Below are 18,425 nucleotides of genomic sequence, written 5' to 3'. Positions count from 1 at the left end.
GCATGCAACAGCGATCAGTAGGATCGGCTCAGTGAGCATTGCATGATGCAACTTATAACAGTAGGATAGGATCGGCTCAGTGAGCATTGCATGATGTCCAGTGAGATACATGGCATTTTGGAATACATCAATGCCAAATCTAACCTTAGTACTCCATTCTTATGTGTACTCCCAAAATAAAGGAGTACACATAAGTATTAGGAGAAAACATACATCCTATAAGAAAGGTTTATTTTTGGGTTGCCAAGCAGCTACTTGAGGCCTCATTTCCTGATTCTCCTTGTCTTACTCCGCTCTCACTCGTAGCTGTCACAGGAATGGATTCCTTGCCCAGATCTTCATCTTTGGACACATCAGTTTGTTCTTTTGCTTTGCCCCAAAGAACCAGGTACAAACCACACACAATTAGGATAGAACCAAGCCCACTGTAATGTAGCAAAAAGGTAAGGATCCAGCCGAGAAAGTGGAAATGTGGAATACGTATAAGCGCACATGTAGAACTGGATACGCAGTCCAAGAGTGTAAAATGTATTCACCTGCCGAGGTACAAAGGCTCGTCAAGAACAATAGAGCTCATCACCGCGACGAAGATAAGCATCAACGGGCTGAACACAGCGATGAACAGGGGACCTTTCTTTCGCAAGCACCACGATAGCAACGGGAATGCAGATCCGGATGCTATCAAGCCCTGAGTAAACGAAACAAATTGACATGCTAATTTGTTTAGATTGAGAACAATGCAAGAACTTGTCTTGTTAGTGTCCAGACACAGTAAGACAGTATCACTTACTGCATAGGCTGAGGAATATAGTCTGATGTTGAGTCCTAACCTCCAATGTGCCATGTCCCTGTGAACGCAAACAGCCACGACAGTGGACTGAAGTGCACCGAAGAGGCATACCATTGCAGCGATGGAGTAGTGGCAGGGGTAATCTTCGCCCACTTTCGCCTGTAAAAATTACCAGAAGAGACATTACTACATAAGAACTGCACCTGCTGACTGGAACAAGTAGCACACGCAGCGTTATATAATTGACCTGGATGACTACCCATGCCGCGTAACTGAAACAACTCATGATGCCCAGAAACGAGCCTAGAATTTGATTGCCGGTTGATGGTGGGTGGGAGTGGTGATGAGCTTCCGTGATGTGGACAAGCCTGGGACGTGGCAGCCGTCTGAGAAGTGTCAACTCTGTGCCCTTGTAGAATGTAAGCAACATTGCACCACCCATGCCTACAAGCGTTCCAACAAGTTTTGCTTGTCCAGCTGGATTCCTTAGTTTCAGAGTCTCAAGCCTGTTGTTTGATTCGATACTGATTTAATTAGTTGAGCAACTTGCAAAGATTCCATTTGTGCATTACATTCACATGATGATACACATATACATAAATGGTAAGAGATGTTAACTGTCCCACTAGAAAGTATGTAACCTGGTCAAGATTGCAAGAAGGAAGGTGGTTGCAGGGGCGAGGTTGGCGATAGCAGTAACAAAGGTTGCTGAAGTCAACTTTATAGCCAGCACATACAAATTTTGGTTTATAGCAATTCTGCATGTGTATAAACAAACATATAGTAAGATGCATAGTCATAGTTTTCCTTTTTAGAACAAGTGGATCATTTTTTTTTTCAGAAAACACAAAACTCGAGTATCTATCTATTTATAGAAAGAAGATAATTACAAACCTAAGTCTAGGGCGAAGCAACCGACCGCTCAAGACATCGGACATATTAAACGGTCAAAACTTAAACAATAACCATGGCCTAAAAGTCAAAGCGCACATGACGACATAACCCAGCAAACCCACCGAAACCTTTTTTGTTTACTGTAGTTCAGTTTACAAGGCTGCTAATTGACTTAAAGTGAAAAGGATTTATTTTTTACCAGAAGTGAAAAGGATTTTTGTTTTCAAGTTTGATCACGTTTCGATCCTGACTGCTCTTATTTTTATTGGGCTCAGTCACGTGGTCTGCGTTTCTTAAAACCGAAAGCCTGTAGGTAAAGATGGATAACTAGGTGGGCTTGGCCGTGTCAAATCTAACGCCAAACATATAGTAGTACTCCGTAAGAATAACAATATCTGGACCGGGCCCCAGCTCCGTCCTTTTTCTACAGGTTCTAAATGCTACTGTATTCGTTATGTTCGTAAAATTTTGCTGAATCATCCCAATTACACCGATACCATGCCTAGTAACAGTGCAAGATATGCAAAGAAAAATGTACTCCTTCCGTCGCATAATTCTTGTCGCTGTTTTAGAACAAAATTGAACTAAAATAGCGACAAGAATTATGGAACGGAGAAAATATATGTAAAAAACAATTATTCATGAGTGAGTATAGTCACGATATGGCACCCCGGGGTCAGATCATTAATGTCTGGCGGCCATTCCCTTCCGATGCACAAGACTCACGGAATAAAATGGCATCGGGATGTTTATTTCCCTCCTATACTGGAGGTTGTCAGGCGAGTTATCTTCTTCGCCTATGATCACGACTTGGCTCGCCTGAAACTACAAAATCTCCGGCAAGTGGCTACGTATTCAACTTGGCAAGGGAAATTTCTGGCTAGTATACGTTTTTTTAGAAAAAAAGGTACATACTCTGGCCTTTTCATCAAGTGATACACACATCTATTTTTATTACTACCTCCGATCCATAGTAACTGTCTAGAATTTAGTACAAAATTGATTCATAACAAGTGTCGGGGATTCAGACACTTATCGTGGAACGGAGGGAGTACCAACCATACGGTGTGGTGTTTTGCTATATTTTCCCTTTTCGATGGGTTTGACGTGTGGCATTCCATTGCGCTTACAAAGAAATGGCTTTGCACTACCTTCTAGTGTGTGCACAAATGCAGTACAAAAGAACCTCACTCGACACATAATAATAAATTAATTCTCCTTGTTAAAGTAACTTGAAGGTCTTTGTTTTGCAGTTACACTCTTACACAATATGATCATATATGGCACATCATTAACTTTACTACACCATGAACTGCTTTCCAGCAAAGGAAAAAAGAACTGACCATTATATCAGTATAATTTTTGGTTTGGTCAACCGGCATTGTAGACATTCACCTACGAGTGCATGCCAAAAGGCAGAGTAACTTGCTGACTGAAGCTTCTGACATAGCAGTTGTGAATTGAATCATACATAGGTGATTATTACAATTGTAGTAACTTCTGAACAAGTAAAAGGATTGAAACCGTAGAAGTTTAATAACTTGTACTTACCCAAACAATCCACACAAGAACAAGTATTGTACCACCTTCATGGTTAGTGGTGGTCGTTTCTTCCTGCAACGACACGACATTCATCAAATTACAACACGATGCAGCAAAACTGCAAAAGCATATCGTTCTCTATCGTAATATAGATACTTCTCAATCAAGAGATCGACAACATTTAACTGACCCAAATAACAAAAGGTAAAATCTCTGTTTTATGGGCATACGTTAGGTAATCTCCAGCGGTTTTTGTGTGTCCATCCCATGTGTTTTCAGTATATATGGTGCTCCGGCACAGAAACGAAAAGCGTTTCATTAAGCTGCCGTTTGCCCGGGTAGTTCTTCTGTAAACAAAAAAGTAACGCATGTGTTTCTTGCGTTACCTCTCGACTAGGAAGGCAACGGGGCAGAGAACGGCGGCAGCGAACATGAAGCGGTAGGCAACGAGGACGCGCGCGTCCATGCCGTCGTTGAGCGCGAGCTTGAAGAAGATCTGCAGCACCGCGAAGAGCACCTGAAGTCCCACCATCGCCGCCGCCGGCCTCGCCGCCTCTGCCGTCATGCCACATCCTCCTCCTCCACCTCCAGCTGCCTGCCTTCCCTCCATTTCTAGCTCAAGCTTAGCCTAACATTGGTTTGCCTACCACTGGAGTCTGGAGAGAAGCAACGGTACGTATTGAGTTCAGAAATAACAAGGGGTAGGTTTCGTGCTACTGAGTACTTAATAATACAATCTCATAAAAATAACGAGGAACAGCCAAACTAACCACATCACTTGACCCATTTTGAGGAGCTTCGCCGGCCGTGATGGGCCAGTCTAGTAAAAAAAAATCGAGAAGAGATGGCGCAATGATTAGTTTTGTTTCACGTGCTTCTGTGATTGACCGACTTGATAGCTAGGATTAAGCCTTGAGTACTGGATTCCCCTCCAAAACCTGTCTTTGAACAGTGTAGATGCGACGACTACACCTCCTGAACGCAAGGAGTAATTCGGGCCGGAAAGCATGATATTCAGATGAGAGATATTGGTTCTCATTTTCATCCACGAAAACAGGAGTTCGCATTAAGATGAAAACAACCACGAGCCCATGATTGTCCTCCGTCAGCAACAAATTATTGGCTAGGCCAGGCTAGAGAGAGACATGGCGACTAGGCCAGGATGCTCCGTGCTCGCTAAAAGGACAAAGCCGATCGAGAGAGCGAAGTGACCGTCTCTTTGGCACTGGTTGTGTATCGTGAATATAATTTAGAGCATCTCCAAAAGAAGCATTATCAGGTGCCCAATAGCTAAATACAAAAAAAAAAAACTCCGGCAGAAGCCCTGTCCGGTTCCCCAACACTTCCAACCGTCCCCCAAATCAGCCTCGGGCTTCCCCGCATGGAGCATAGGGATCGCCCAACCGAGGTGAAACTTCCCTCCCGCCGATTCTTCCGCCCAGATACACGTCCGCGCCTTCGTCCTCCGCCAACTCGGCCGCCATCTATCTGAGCAGAGGGAGCAGTGGAGAGCGTGGGATGATGGAGCTGCACGGATTTGAGGAAGTGGGAGGGGACGAAAGGAGGCCATGGGGTAGCGGCCGGCGATGCTAGGCATTGGTCGGAGCCGGCGCTGGCCATGGGTCCGGGGCGGCGGGACCGGGCAGGGCAAGGCAGGTGCCGGCGCGGGCCATGTGTCAGGGGCGGCGGGGCAGAGGCAGGGGGCGCTGGGCTGGGCCGGCACGGCCGCACGGGGCAGAGGCAGGCGCGCTGGTGGAGTAGAGGAGAAGAGGGTGCGCGGCTAGGTTGGTGATTGAGATATAGATGGAGAAGATCAGAAGACTGTACTGATATTTGTAATTGATGCATTTGATTTTGTAGATTGAAGCAACTTTTTCTAAAAGTAGCATATGATATTTTGTAGCTTGAAGCAATTTTTTTTGTAAAACTAGGATATGATATTTTGCAAGTTGAAGCAATTATGAATAAAATAAAACATTTTGTGTTTCAAATATAAGATTTCAAATCAACTCATTTGAAATATCGTTGTTTACAAAATCGGTTGAAAGATATGAATATAATATAAACAAGTGAACTATAGGGGATGAGATCTAGGGAATCTGTTGGAGAAAAGAGTGATTTGAGGGTTGAATCTTTTATGGGGAATCTCTAATTCCCCGTATAAAAGTTTTTGGGAGATGAGATTTGGGGAAGCTCTTGGAGATGCTCTTAAGTGGGTTGAATATACCCTGCATTCGTCAAGCTCTAAATTAGCCCGTGTTTGTCAATTCGTCCAACTTGAAACGAAAACCGCCATCGATTGAAGCATATAGAACATTGGTTACAATATGATTTATTGTGAAGTTTTGTGGTACACCCACTAAAAGTATTTTAGATCTCAGTAACGGTTATTAATGGAATTTGATAATTTTATTCTAACTACCCATATGTATTATGTCATTTTACCGTATTCGAATAAAACTTTTAAGGGGTATCAATGGGTAAGAGGTAAAAGGTGCATGTACGACAATTTGATAAAGTTGATACAACGATATTCTTTGAAGAGTAAATTCTCAAATTCACACTTTTCGCGGTTAGCATTTCACAGTACCACACTTAAAACTAATTGTCTCACAGAATCACACTTCTTTGGATGGGCTTTCTCACATACCGCAAATCTCGTAGATTAGGTCGTTTGACAGGGGATTCGACTGGTAGGGCCTAAATGTCATATGGCACGTGGACGGGTTGAACTGTTGTCTTTGTCACGTATGATTCTGATTCGACTTGACCCGTTAAGCCTTCATTTTCTGCCCGAATCACCCTGCCTTCATTCTCTATGGTGTGTGGTATGCCGGGCGTAGGAGGGAGTGGCTCGTGGCTCATAATGGATCATTTTCCTTATCCCTCCTGCCACTTTCCTTTTGACTCCGTTTTTTGTGCTTTTCTTCTATTCCTTTGATCGTTTCGTCACTTGACCACTTGTTCACTTCTTTGGCCATGACTTGTTGGCTTCATCCTCTTAGTTGGTATCTTGAATGGATGTAGGTTTTTGTTGACTTGGTCATTGCCCATAAGATTGGTAGGCCGATCCATGTAAATGACATCGTATTGCAATAGAAGTCCACTTGAGGTGTAATTTGTAGTGCCTTTCGGTAAAATTCTGAGAATGACATGGGGCTCTTGCTTCACCTCTTCCTTTCGAGGATTTTTCTTGAATTTCTGTGAAGTTTCTTCCACGATTTTCCTAGAACTTAAGGATTATTCTTGAATTTATGTACCTTTTTTGAGTGAATTATGTACCTTTTTTTAGAACAACAGTCTGGCTTTATTGATTCATAAAAGAAAGTATAATAGATCGATACAATCGAAACAAACATAAGAAACGAAGATCCACTACAAACTAAAAGCTCCATCGTTGTCTTTCAAAATCAATATCTCTAGATCCATCTTCCGCATCTTGATGTTTCTCCATGTAACCGGTAACGAAATTGCAAAACACCATACTTGCACAAGCTGGACTAATCTTATAGGTTTCGAAAAGCCGCATGAGCCGCCCACCTCAAACAGTGGGAATCTAGGATCGTTGAACGCACCATGGCCGGGGACACACCGCTTACAAGGCAAACTGTGAAACTGCTTCTCCGTTGATGAATTGACAAGAAAAAGGACCAAAAACACTAAAAGACGAGTCGCGAGAACCACTAACTCCATGGAGTAGGATGCGACGCCTACACCAGGACGAGGACAGAACCAGGATATGAATCTTCTAGACAATGTCATCTCCACCATCAAGATGCCACCGCAAAGAACACATAAACCTAATCAGAAAATTGCAAAAACGAGGAGAACTGCCGGAGATCGAAATTTCCTTCGACAACGACGGTTACATTTTCTCTAGCGGCTAGGGTTTCATTGGAGGCGTACGTGAGAAATGCTGAAATATTTGGGTTTTAATTTTCGTTGTCCTTTTGAGCTCCCAAGACATCCCCGGACCTAACTCATCCGCTTGTTTATTTAGGGTCTTTCATCCGCTTGTTTATTCCTTCCTGTTTTTCAGCCTTTCTTTTTTCTCTTCCAAAATAATACTCCATCCGTCCCAAAATAAGTGACGTGAAATTATACATAATCTATACAATTTCACGTCACTTATTTTGAGACCCAGGGAGTCCTTGCGTTTCTTCGAGCTCCTTGGGCTCTTTATTTTGTTCTCATTGTTGCACATCGGCCCAGGCCGTTCCGGACCAAATAGGAGAGGCGCCACTATGCTGGGATCTCGGTGAGTTTTTTAAGCAGAAAAGCCCACAAATGCCTTTTTTGGCTAGCCAACGGTTCGCTCACACAGACACAGGCAGCCAGGATTTCTGATTCTCAAGAAAAAAAAGGCAGCCAGGATTTCAAAGATATAGTATTAAAAGTTCATAGATGAATACCAGATCCAATCTTAGTGACTAACATCCTATCAGAAAGTTCCCCTTAATTTTTGGGCTGCCAAGCAGGTACTTTTGGACTAATTTCATTTTTTTTCTTCGAAAAGGATATTGTACTAATTTCATGATTCTCCATGTCTTTTCCATCCTCACTCGTAGCAGTGACAGCAATGGATTTCTTGCCCAGATCTTCATCTTTCGACATATCACTTTGTTCTTTTGCTTTGCCCCAAAGCACCAGGTACAAGCCACACACAATTAGGATAGAACCAAGCCCACTGCAACGTAGCAAAACATAAGGACTTAGCTGAGAAAGTGGAGCGCATATGTTGATATGCAGCCATGAGTGTAAATTGTATTCACCTGCCGAGGTACAAAGCCTCATCAAGAAGAATGGAGCTCAGCGCCGCGACGAAGACAAGCATCAGCGGGTTGAACACAGCGACGAAGAGGGGACCTTTCTTTCGCAAGCACCACGATAGCACCGGGAAGGCAGATCCGGTTGCTATAAAGCCCTGAATGAACCAAACAAACATGCTAAATTGTGTAGATTGAGAACAAATGCAACAGCTCTCGTCTCCCGTCTTGTTATCGTTCTGAAACATGGAGATAGTCTCACTTACCGCATAAGCTGCGGAATAGAGTCTGATGTGAAGTCCTAACCTCCAATGTGCCATGTCATGTTGAACACAAACAGCCACGACAGTGGACTGAAGTGCACCGAAGAGGCACACCATTGCAGCCATCGAGTAGTGGCATGGGTAGAGTTCTCCGACTTTCGCCTGTAAAATTACCAGAAGAGACATTACTACATAAAAACTGCACCTGCCGACTGGAACGAAGTAGCAGTGTAGCACATCGTGAGATAATTGACCTGGACGACTGCCCATGCCGCATAACTGAAACAACTGACGATACCCAGAAAAGAGCCCAGAATTTGATTGCTGGTTGATTGTTGGTTGGAGTGGTGAGCTTCGGTTATGTGGACAAGCCTGGGGCGGGGCAGCCGTCGCAGAAGTGTGAACTCTGGTCCCTTGTAAAATGTAAGCAACATTGCACCACCCATGCCTACAAGGGTTCCCACAAGTTTGGCTTGTCCAGCAGGATTCCTAAGTTTTAGAGTCTCAAGCCTGTTGTTTGATTCAGTGTGGAAGGCCGATGTTATATTTTTTTAGGACAACTAAGATTTCATTTCTTCCCATCATTTTGCGAGTAACATGGGAATTTCATTAACTACAATAACAGAAAATCTACCTTGTCAGTCAATTTGTACATTGGTACTCACACGATGATAATAAAGATATAAATAAATACGAAAGAGATGTAAACTGTCCCAGTGGAAAGTATGTAACCTGGTCAAGATTGAAAGAAGGAAGGTGGTTGCAGGAGTGAGGTTGGAGATAGCTGTAACGAAGGTTGCTGAAGTCAACTTTATAGCGAGCACGCACAAATTCTGGTTTATAGCAAATCTGCATTTGTATAAAACAGACATGCAGTAAGATTCTACGAAAATGCTTATATATATGCACTTTGTGTTCGAGCTAAAGAACAAAAACTAGAGAAATATTTTAAGAAATGCTATATATTTTAGTGATGTATGCAGTTTAATTATGGGGGTGACCAGTACTCCCTCCGATTCACGTTAAGATCTGCATGTTAAGTTAGTACAAATTTAGTACTAAATGGGCGACACTTTTTATGGATGGGGGATTAATTTTCTTTTAAGTGAAAAAAGAGTAATTTGCTTTTCAAGCGACTGCTTGGTGTTACATGCCATATCCAGCTATTTTCCTGCACATGCTTAATATTTTGTTTAGAAACAAGCAGTAAAACTACTATTTTCATTGATTAGAACAAAGTTACAAATGCTCTGTCCAAGAACATTTAACTATTGGTACTATACCATGTTCATGCATTTGGTCCTGCGTGCATGTTCTGCTCATTGTTACTTTGCAAACACAACAACTTGCATAATCTAGTAACTAGTGCATGTTTTACTCCATAGTACCATACTATAATGGAAGGAAATGTGCACAGCTTGATGTCACCTTCAGTATGCTTACCCTGAAGGCCTGAACTGGGTTTGCATTTTGCACTACCTTCTAGTGTGCACACAGATGAAGTACAAACTACTGAATACTAAACGTATAGTAAATGTTGAAGTAATTTGAAGCTCTTGGCTTTTGCAAATAGCGAAATAGACAATTGTTCATAAGTGACGATATTTATGTGGTTTCTCTATACAAAAGTGCTGCTCACCAAAGACAATCTTGCTAAGCGTAATTGGGTTGGGTGTAAACAATGTTGCTTTTGAGAATTAGAAGAGACTATCCATCATTTGCTTATAACATGTTCATATGCTTGTTCTGTGTGCCGTATTGCTCATGTAACTTTTAATTTGCCACCTCTAACCAATGTCACAAATATGTTTGAGAATTGGTTAAACGGTGTTGATAAAAAACTAAAAACTCAAATTTGGGTGGGAGTTTCTGCTTTTGGTTGGGGTATTTGGAACTGCCTTGTTTTCAACAAGACTAGAGTGGTTAATTTTCTTCAAGTCATCTACAGGGCCACTCACTGGATCCGTTTGTGGTCTTATCTACTCCCTGTGGACCAACATGAGCTTTTGGATACTGAGTGCAACGTCTGTAGATGGTTACTCGCGATACCTTTAGCCGGGGTGGATGGCGGTTCACTTATAGAATTCTAGCTACATGATGCATAGGCATTTTGTGTACCATCTTTTCCACTGGCTGGTTTTTTATTACGAAGTTTAGTGCCATAAAAATATATGTATGCATCGATGGATGCAGAGGCCGAGACTTTTCCCCTTTTCGAAAAAGAAAAGAAAAAAATCATGAACTTTTTTGCAGTAAAGGAAAACAAAGTGACCATTATCGCTATAATTGTTGGTTTGGCCATGCATTTAGGGTGATGTGCATAGTCGTCATTCAGGTACATGCCAAAAGACTATGTAACTTGCTGATTTTTTTTTTGAAAAGAAGGAAATGTGCATCGATCGATGCACACAACCATAGTAACTTTCTAACCGAAAGCTTTTGATAGATCATTTATTAAATGAAGCATAGTGCCGCCTCGAGAACATGCTACTTAAATGGAGGTGATTAGAAATCAAAGAGATGATAAAAGAGGAAATTACACTGCAGGTACATGAACTTGGCAGCGATGTTCAGTTTCATCAATTAATTTGAAAACTGTTCAAATGACTCGCTAAACTTGGCAGCTTTGTTCATTTTAGTCCAAATGACCAAAATCAGGTGAAATTCAGCCACGCTGGCATGTGTCGTGGACTTGGCCGGCGTGTGAGGGCACTTTTCACAATTTTCTGGTTATGAACCATTTCTATTTAACCCCCTCAAATCTTCAGAATGGGGAGACGCTGCCCTCGCCGGTGAACCCACTTCAGGTCGGCATACGTGGCGTCCTCGCGAATGGCTCCGTCGATGGGTTCGGCGGCGGCTATTCGAACGGACAGATCCACGTCACATGCCATCATGACCAATTTTCGCCCGAATCTAACCATTTGGACTAAAATGAGCAAAGATTTCAAGTTTACTGAATCATTTGAGGAGTTTTCAAGTTAATTGATGAAACTGAACATCGCTGCCAGGTTCATGGACCCACAGGATAATTTCCTCAAAATAAAACAAGTAGTAACTTCTGAAACAAGCAGGAAGACTAAAAATGTAGAAGTTGGAAGTCCTGATAATCAATACTTACCCAAGCAACCCACACAAGAACAAGTATAGTACCACCTTCATGGTTAGTGGTGGCCGTTTCTTCCTGCAACCACACCACACGACATTCATCAATTACCCAATGTATCATAATAATTAGGTAGTTTCTATGATTGTAACAGAGCAAAGCAGGGCAATACTTTTCAGCAAAGAAACCGTGCACAAGTAAGAATGTTAGAAGATCTTGCGTTTTCACGGAAACGTAAAACTTTTCAGTTTACTTTAAAAAGCTGCCGCGTATAAAGGTCTTTCTATTACTTCTTTCCATCCATATTAAATGTCTCAAATTTGTCCAAGTATGGATGTATCTATGTTTAAAAAGCGTCTAGATACATGTAAGAAGGAGTATTATTTTTCCTCTCGGATTAAGGTAAAGAACAAGTAATGCATGTGCGTGTCGTTTGACCAGATGACACCAAAAAAGGGTTCCGTTTTCCCGGGGCGTAGGAGGAATATGGGCGTTTTTAATCGACCAAGAACGTCATCACGGAGGCTGGGAGTGCAAGCCAGAGAAGAATCACTAGATCTGCACAGGAAAGTGTTCACTTGCTCATCTTTGATCTTTTGGTCGCCACTTGAAATTAATCCAGAAATCATTTTGCAACCAAGATTACATTTGTGGTGTGACCTTTTGAGTTTCAACTCTCCGCGAACGAGCCAGTATTTTGATTTGAGAAGAAACTACTTTCTTCGATACATAATAAATATCGCTGGTTATAATACAAAATTGTATAATCAGCGACATTTATCATGGATCGGCGTGAATACTGTATATCCGAAACATGTAGAAATGAATTTGCGAAAGGTAGCTAGGTAGCTGCGGCTGCGTGTACCTGTCGACAAAGAAGGCGATGGGGCAGAGGAAGGCCGCGGCGAACATGTAGCGGTAGGCAACGAGGACGCGAGCGTCCATGCCATCGTTGAGCGCGAGCTTGATGAAGATCTGCAGCACCGAGAAGAGCACCTGAAGTCCAACCATGGCAGCCGCCGGCGTCGCCGCCCCAGCCACCACTCTTCCTCCTCCTCCTCCCTCCATGACTCGAAGGCCGGCTCAAGCGCAGCTATGTAGTGTGTTCTGTGTCACGAGAGCGCGCTGCTGAAATGAACTCAAAGTCGTGGTGTTTATTCGTGCCGAGCGAGCCTGAGGCGCGTGCCAAGTGTCGTGGTGCCCGTACGCGCAGGCGCAGCTGGCGCGCGTCCTCGGCCGGGGGCTCGGCTGCTGTTTCTGCCGTGGCTTGTCCTGGCTTCTGCAATTGGAGTACGCAGGCTGCAGTGGTAGCCTTTATTTCTACCATCATTGCTGGACCCGAGAGGCCGCACGGATGCTGGCTCCTACTATGCTCTTAGCAGAGTGACAGCAGACTCTTGCATAGTTGCATATATAAGTGGAGTGGCACGTCAATATATTTTCGGAGAAAGGTGGCGCATTGATTAGTTCCGTACGCCTGATAATAATTATGTTTTGCTAATGTGCAGTTGCATGTTTTTAGTCCGAGATCCGTTCGATGCGATTGGCCGTCGGATCTTAATTCAACGATAGCACGTGAAAAAATAGAGTGGGTGAAGATGACCGTCAGATTTTAATCCAATGATTTTGATATTTCAATTGAGATTTAAAACTTTTTGTTTAAAAATTACACAACTGAAAAATAGGCACACCCATAATTATTCAGTTTTGCTATTCTACAGCTAGCTGTTTTCTGATTGCCCGTCATTCACTTTTCTAGCCGCATGATTCTGTTTCGAAGATTCGTGCACGGACCCTTTCGCGCGCCCAATTGCCTTCAGCCTGTTTACTTGTCGTGTTTTTCTTGTAGGGAAGCCCGTTTAGCTGCTGACCTGTACGGCTTTTGTATGGACGGATGATTTGTTGTTTGCATGGACGTTCGCTGAAAAAAAAAATGTTGTTCACATGGAAGAGGCACCAGATTTCCTTTTTTTTAGTTGTGCTTGAGGAGTATGGAATTTATTGTCCTTTATCATTTCAACAGTCTAATGGTGGGGATGCTTGGGGATATTGAGGTGTACCGTGCCAGCGTCGCTTGTGTTTGTTTTGTTTTTTAAAATTGAAATGCACTAATCTGTGGTCTTCCGATGGTTTTAAATACACCACTGATTCAGGAACTTGGAAAAAGTGAACACTTTAAACCACGAACTAAAAAACGCACACATAAAAGTCCATAAGCTTGAGTCCGTAATAGAGATTAGTCTAAAAACGGTTTAGAAAGGCTAAAAATGGACGCGTGGCATGATCCTGGACCACGGCTTGTAACTAGGTTCCTGCCATGTATCCACTTTTAGCCTTGCCAAACCGTTTTTGGACTAGCCTGCATCACTCAAACGAGTTTATGGACTTATCTATGTGTTTTCTGAGTTTATGAACTAAAGTGTTCATTTTCTTACACGAGGTTATGGACTAGAGCTAGCAATTCATTACCCGAGGGAAGACCATGAACATGGACTATGTGTTTTTATTTAGACGTGTTGAGACAATGAAAACATTACTTTCGAATTTAGATAGATTGCTATGCTTCACTCGTTAGCTGATTGTATGGTTGTGATTCAGTCATTATTATTTCTCTTTTCGTCTTGACAAATCATATGGAGCTGGCAATTCATTAGCTCAACATCATATTGCCCCTGTTACATATTGTGTATGTAATTTATCATCCCTATTTGAAAATGTATATATGAACAACAGCAAGAGAAGATGGCACTATCACGTATTATGAGAACTTGTTTGTGGAAAGATGAACTTGCAATATTGGGTTATCTTCTTAGTCATTTTTGTTTACATTATCAGTCTTTGAGTTATTTCTATATTTCTTAGTCTTTGTATTAGTCCTGTAGGTATCTTTATCAGTATTCTTGTCAACATTAGTCAGTGTTACTCTAAATTTTAGTCTCATTATAATTTTCAGTGATGCTTCTTTATCATTATGTACCATAATCAGTCTTGTTTGTTTATTCTTTTTCAACATCATTATTTGCAGTGGTGCTTCTTTACCTAAGTCTAAGTTTGTGTCTTGTCTAGTCCCCAGTTTACGTTTGCCTTACCACTCTAAGCATGATTTTCAGTCTTGTTTTTTCATTTTCAGTTTTCATCAACGATGTTAGTCTAGATGTATATGTCTATACGTCATTGTACTGTAAGTCTCAGTTTATCCGTTGTTTGTCTATTATTCTCAGTTCATCTTCTTAGTTTTCGTTTCTCTTTTTCACTTTCTCAGTTTGAGTTTCATTCAATTGTTTCCAGTGGCGATTCTAGGATGAAAATAGAGGATAGGCTTAAACTACAAAATCCATAAGCTAAATTTAGCAGGAAAAATGTTATCCCTAACTAGGGTACAGGAAAATAGCAAAATTCTTTAAAAAAAATCAAGTTTACAAAATTAAGAAGAAATCACGCATAGAGATTGTCGAGAGATACTAGTAATAAAATCATTTTCGTCTTCTAAAACCGAAAATAATTTTTTGTGCAACAAAGTATTTAGCAGTTTCTTCCATAATTAATTCATGCATAATTGGACTGACAAATAATCATAGTTTTAGCATTAGAAATACATAATCAATGCAAAGCTCACAATATAATCTGCCATTGCCAAGCAAAATCACCCACGGTATGTGGGTTTTATTCTACGCTGCAAGGATAAAACTACTCAAATGGGCCATATCATGTACCGCAAGGCCTAGCTAGGCTGTTGTGGTTGACCCAGCAAAACCTTTAGGTTTTCTCCTGCCCTTGATTGAAATCGCTAATACAAAATCATGGATCAAGCCACACCCGCACATGCACAATAGATGATTGTTCAAAGCAGAGGGTAGGCTAGAGCCTATCGAAGCCTGGCCGGTAGAATCGTCACTGATTGTTTCAGTTTCAGCAAAGTTTTCTAAGTGTTAGTTTCATATTTTTCTTTTTTCAGCCCCGCGTGTTTCGTAAGGCAGGGGATACATCCTGGGGAATGTTTCGTGGGCTTAGAAATTTGTGCTCAGTTTCCCCCCGCCCCAAATGACCTTCCTAGCAGCCTGGGAAATTAGAGAGCGATCGATTCAGCTTGAAATCAGGCTTGGGTCTGGTCTGTTTGTTTTTTCTTCAGCCTGCCTAGTCTGTGCCATCGTTCGTTTTAGGGACACGTGTTAGCTGGCTATTGAAAGAAAATCTGACTGACGACGAAACAAAATCAGCTAGCTGCTAACTTCAATTATTACTAACCGAAATGTCCGTGCGTTGCCACGACCATGGCCCGCTGAGCTTGTCCACTGATGTGCCGGTGGCCCGATCTTTCGATAAGACTGGCGATAAATATGGATTTGGTGGATTTTGATCTTGACGATCCGACTATACCGTACCCGACGATACACTCAAGCAATCGCTAAACCAATCTCCGATGGTTATTGATCTTGCCGTAGGCACGATCAACCTGAACAACGAGGTTCAAATTCCTGCAAACAATCGAAGAACCAGCAAGAACTATGATAAATTGCAATCTGAAATTACGGATAAAAATTGAGGCACGAGAATAGATGAACAAGTTGGGGTTCCAGTGATGATCTGAACAAGACGGCAAACTTACACATCCCGCAGATTCAACAAAACCCAAGTCTTAACCTAGATGAGCTAGTAGCTATTTATTTAGGAGGCAGAAGGAAGACTTGCGCCGCCGCCACGGTTTCTTGCCTGCTACGAAGCATCGCTGGACAAAGCTGGCGGGCCTCCTCGTGGAATCAATCAGGGCAGCCTGGGCAAAGAAAGCCCATGCACGTATGCAATACATGCTAACTCATGGGCCTGGGGCCCACTTCTTTGCTTCTTTGGTCTTGACGCGGCCAGCTTGGGACTAATTGGAGATAGTTCTTCACATATCACCGAGGCAGCTGCTTGTGACTTTATCGATTCTTCAGTTCCCTCGTTCCTGAGTACAAGTAAATCAATGAGGGCCTCGTCATATTCTTATCAGTAAAATTATATGTTAAGAAGGGAGAGTACCTAGCAATTTAATTGACGTGTACGAGCTCTAGTCATTGGTCCTTGTGGAATATTTGTTGGTGTAGTAGAGGGTGTAACAGCAGAAGAGATGTCCTCATCATCTACACTCCACAGAAGGTACATGCCGTCTAGTAGGTGAATGACAGGCCGATCCTGTTGCTCCTCTTTCTGATTATGTATGCGAGTGGGACGCCTCCTCGGTTGAAGACCTCCGGAAACCAAAAGCCCGCAAGACGGAGGAGCACTATCACAAAAATCTCTGTTGCTGCATTTCCGACTTTCCGTATGTGCCATAAGCCTTCTCTCACATTGCAAGATTCCATAAAAAAAAACCTGTAGCAGCATAAGCAAAAACATGGTATTTAGTAAGCTAGCTAAATTCGACGCATGTATATACACCGATCAACCGAGTAAATTAAAACTGGGTATTTAGTAGCTAGCTAAATTCGATCCACAAACCATGTATCTCTCTGAATTAATGGATGTAGCTAGTAGCTAGAAGGTGCACTCTTTCTGGCAAAGTACTGATACACAAGGGCGGCCTGATTCGACGGAACCCCTCGCGCGGAAACAGACGGGAGCAAGGCGGCTCGGGGTCCGGCAGTGGATGACCTCGTCGGCGCAGATGTGAGGCGATGGCCGGATTGCCCAGATAAGAGGAGGGAACGATCCTGGGGCTCACCTGTGAGGAAGAAACAACGATAGGCACCAGCGTGGTGGTGGTGGATTGGAGGGTGGATGCGGCGGCGGCCTTGGCGTTGTGTTGATGGGAGCAACGAAGGCGGCTGTCAATGATATGGTGGGTAACTGGGTGGCATCCGGCCAGGGCCGGTCCTGTGATTTCGGGGGTCTTGGACGAACTTAAAAAACCGGGGCCCTAATATAAACGTCTAAATAATATCCAAATATGTATGTATAAAATATGTCAAAAACTCGTCACAACACATAAAATTTTATAACTTTATCCTCTCTGTGATTTTATCAAGTCATCTACTCGCTTTCTCTTTTTTTCTTTTCTCGGATGTGTGTATTTCTTAGTCGACATGACAATCTCAAAACTTTAACCAACAATTAGGGATAATTAAACCTATCACAAAAGGCTAGCTTACAAGTAGATCCACCTAAATAAATTTTGGCTTCAAGGCGTCAGCGATGTCTAGAGTCTAGTGTAGAATCTGGCCGATCTGCCGACAGTCGAACTGTCATTGTGCGCCTGTGCCGATTTGCATCTTCGTGGGTGATTGCGTTGTGCAGCGGCTTGTGCCATGCGTTCGGACTTGTAGTTTCTGTCCATCCGTAGACGTACTTCCTCCAATCCATATTAGTGGTCGAAATATTACATGTATCTAGATACTTTTTAGGCATAAATACATCCATATTTGGGCAAATTTGAGACAATTAATATTGATCGGAGAGAGTAGTAATTTTTTTAGGGACACTTGTAGGCCGTAGGCATAATTTACGAGCAAGTACATTGATCGATCCTATCCCGACTATCGTAACGATCCATGGGCCATCGCGTGGAGCTTCGCTAGGAGAGAGAGGAATGGATCAGTTTTTCTGGTTCGGATTGGATTGATTTTCCTGAGATTGCTTTATGACTTTTTTTTCTTCATACGATCCATAGTCCATACCGATATTTCGTGATTGATACGTTAAGTTTGAAGTTGTGTTGTATTTGTGATTGACTGGATCTGGACCGATCTGGTGGAGTTCCAGTCCAATTTGGTGCAGGTAACGGGCCAGCCGGTTTAGTAGGCCTAATATACACGCAGCCTTAGGGGGCCCACAAGTTTCATAAAAGGTTTGACAGACGACGATGAAGGACACGGTCCATATTTTTTAGATAGGTATAGATGGACGGCAGTACAACGACCAGGCGTGACCTCGTTCCTTTCAACGTTGCCATTGAAATGAAGTGGCTGCTAGTGACTGAAATGAAGTGGCTGTTAGTGACGTTGGCTTGCTCGTCAAGGCTCTTGTCTCCTAAAACAATTTACATATTACTACTCTGTTACTCTCTCCGACCAACAAAAGATGTCTCA

General features: G+C 42.6%; 2 protein-coding genes across 3 annotated transcripts; both read right to left on the bottom strand.

Moving 5' to 3' along the window:
- Window positions 1-43: 43 nt before the first annotated feature.
- On the bottom strand, window positions 44-4,955 carry LOC100836420 (WAT1-related protein At1g68170). 2 transcript variants are annotated; one of them, XM_003581182.3, is made up of 8 exons: window positions 3,997-4,955; window positions 3,613-3,882; window positions 3,236-3,298; window positions 1,432-1,548; window positions 1,038-1,296; window positions 791-949; window positions 537-688; window positions 44-425 (listed from the first exon to the last, which is right to left on the bottom strand). In XM_003581182.3, exons 2-8 carry the CDS (start codon window positions 3,834-3,836, stop codon window positions 230-232), a joined length of 1,170 nt encoding a protein of 389 aa, XP_003581230.2. In that variant the 5' UTR covers window positions 3,837-3,882; window positions 3,997-4,955; the 3' UTR covers window positions 44-229. The 2 variants fall into 2 exon arrangements, with proteins under 2 accessions (XP_003581230.2, XP_024312218.1); XM_024456450.1 differs by lacking the exons at window positions 3,613-3,882; window positions 3,997-4,955 and adding an exon at window positions 3,457-3,592.
- Window positions 4,956-7,576: 2,621 nt separating this feature from the next.
- Window positions 7,577-12,648, bottom strand: LOC100836112 (WAT1-related protein At1g68170). The gene is made up of 7 exons (XM_003581181.4): window positions 12,227-12,648; window positions 11,377-11,439; window positions 8,988-9,104; window positions 8,510-8,765; window positions 8,259-8,417; window positions 7,999-8,150; window positions 7,577-7,913 (listed from the first exon to the last, which is right to left on the bottom strand). The coding sequence occupies exons 1-7, from the start codon at window positions 12,427-12,429 to the stop codon at window positions 7,682-7,684; spliced, it is 1,182 nt and encodes a 393-aa protein (XP_003581229.3). The 5' UTR covers window positions 12,430-12,648; the 3' UTR covers window positions 7,577-7,681.
- Between the last annotated feature and the right edge of the window lie 5,777 nt (window positions 12,649-18,425).

Source organism: Brachypodium distachyon, chromosome 5 (assembly GCF_000005505.3).
Source record: "Brachypodium distachyon strain Bd21 chromosome 5, Brachypodium_distachyon_v3.0, whole genome shotgun sequence".
Taxonomy (NCBI): Eukaryota; Viridiplantae; Streptophyta; class Magnoliopsida; order Poales; family Poaceae; genus Brachypodium; species Brachypodium distachyon.
Note: the sequence above shows the minus strand (reverse complement) of the source record. Positions and strands in the feature narration are given on the sequence as shown.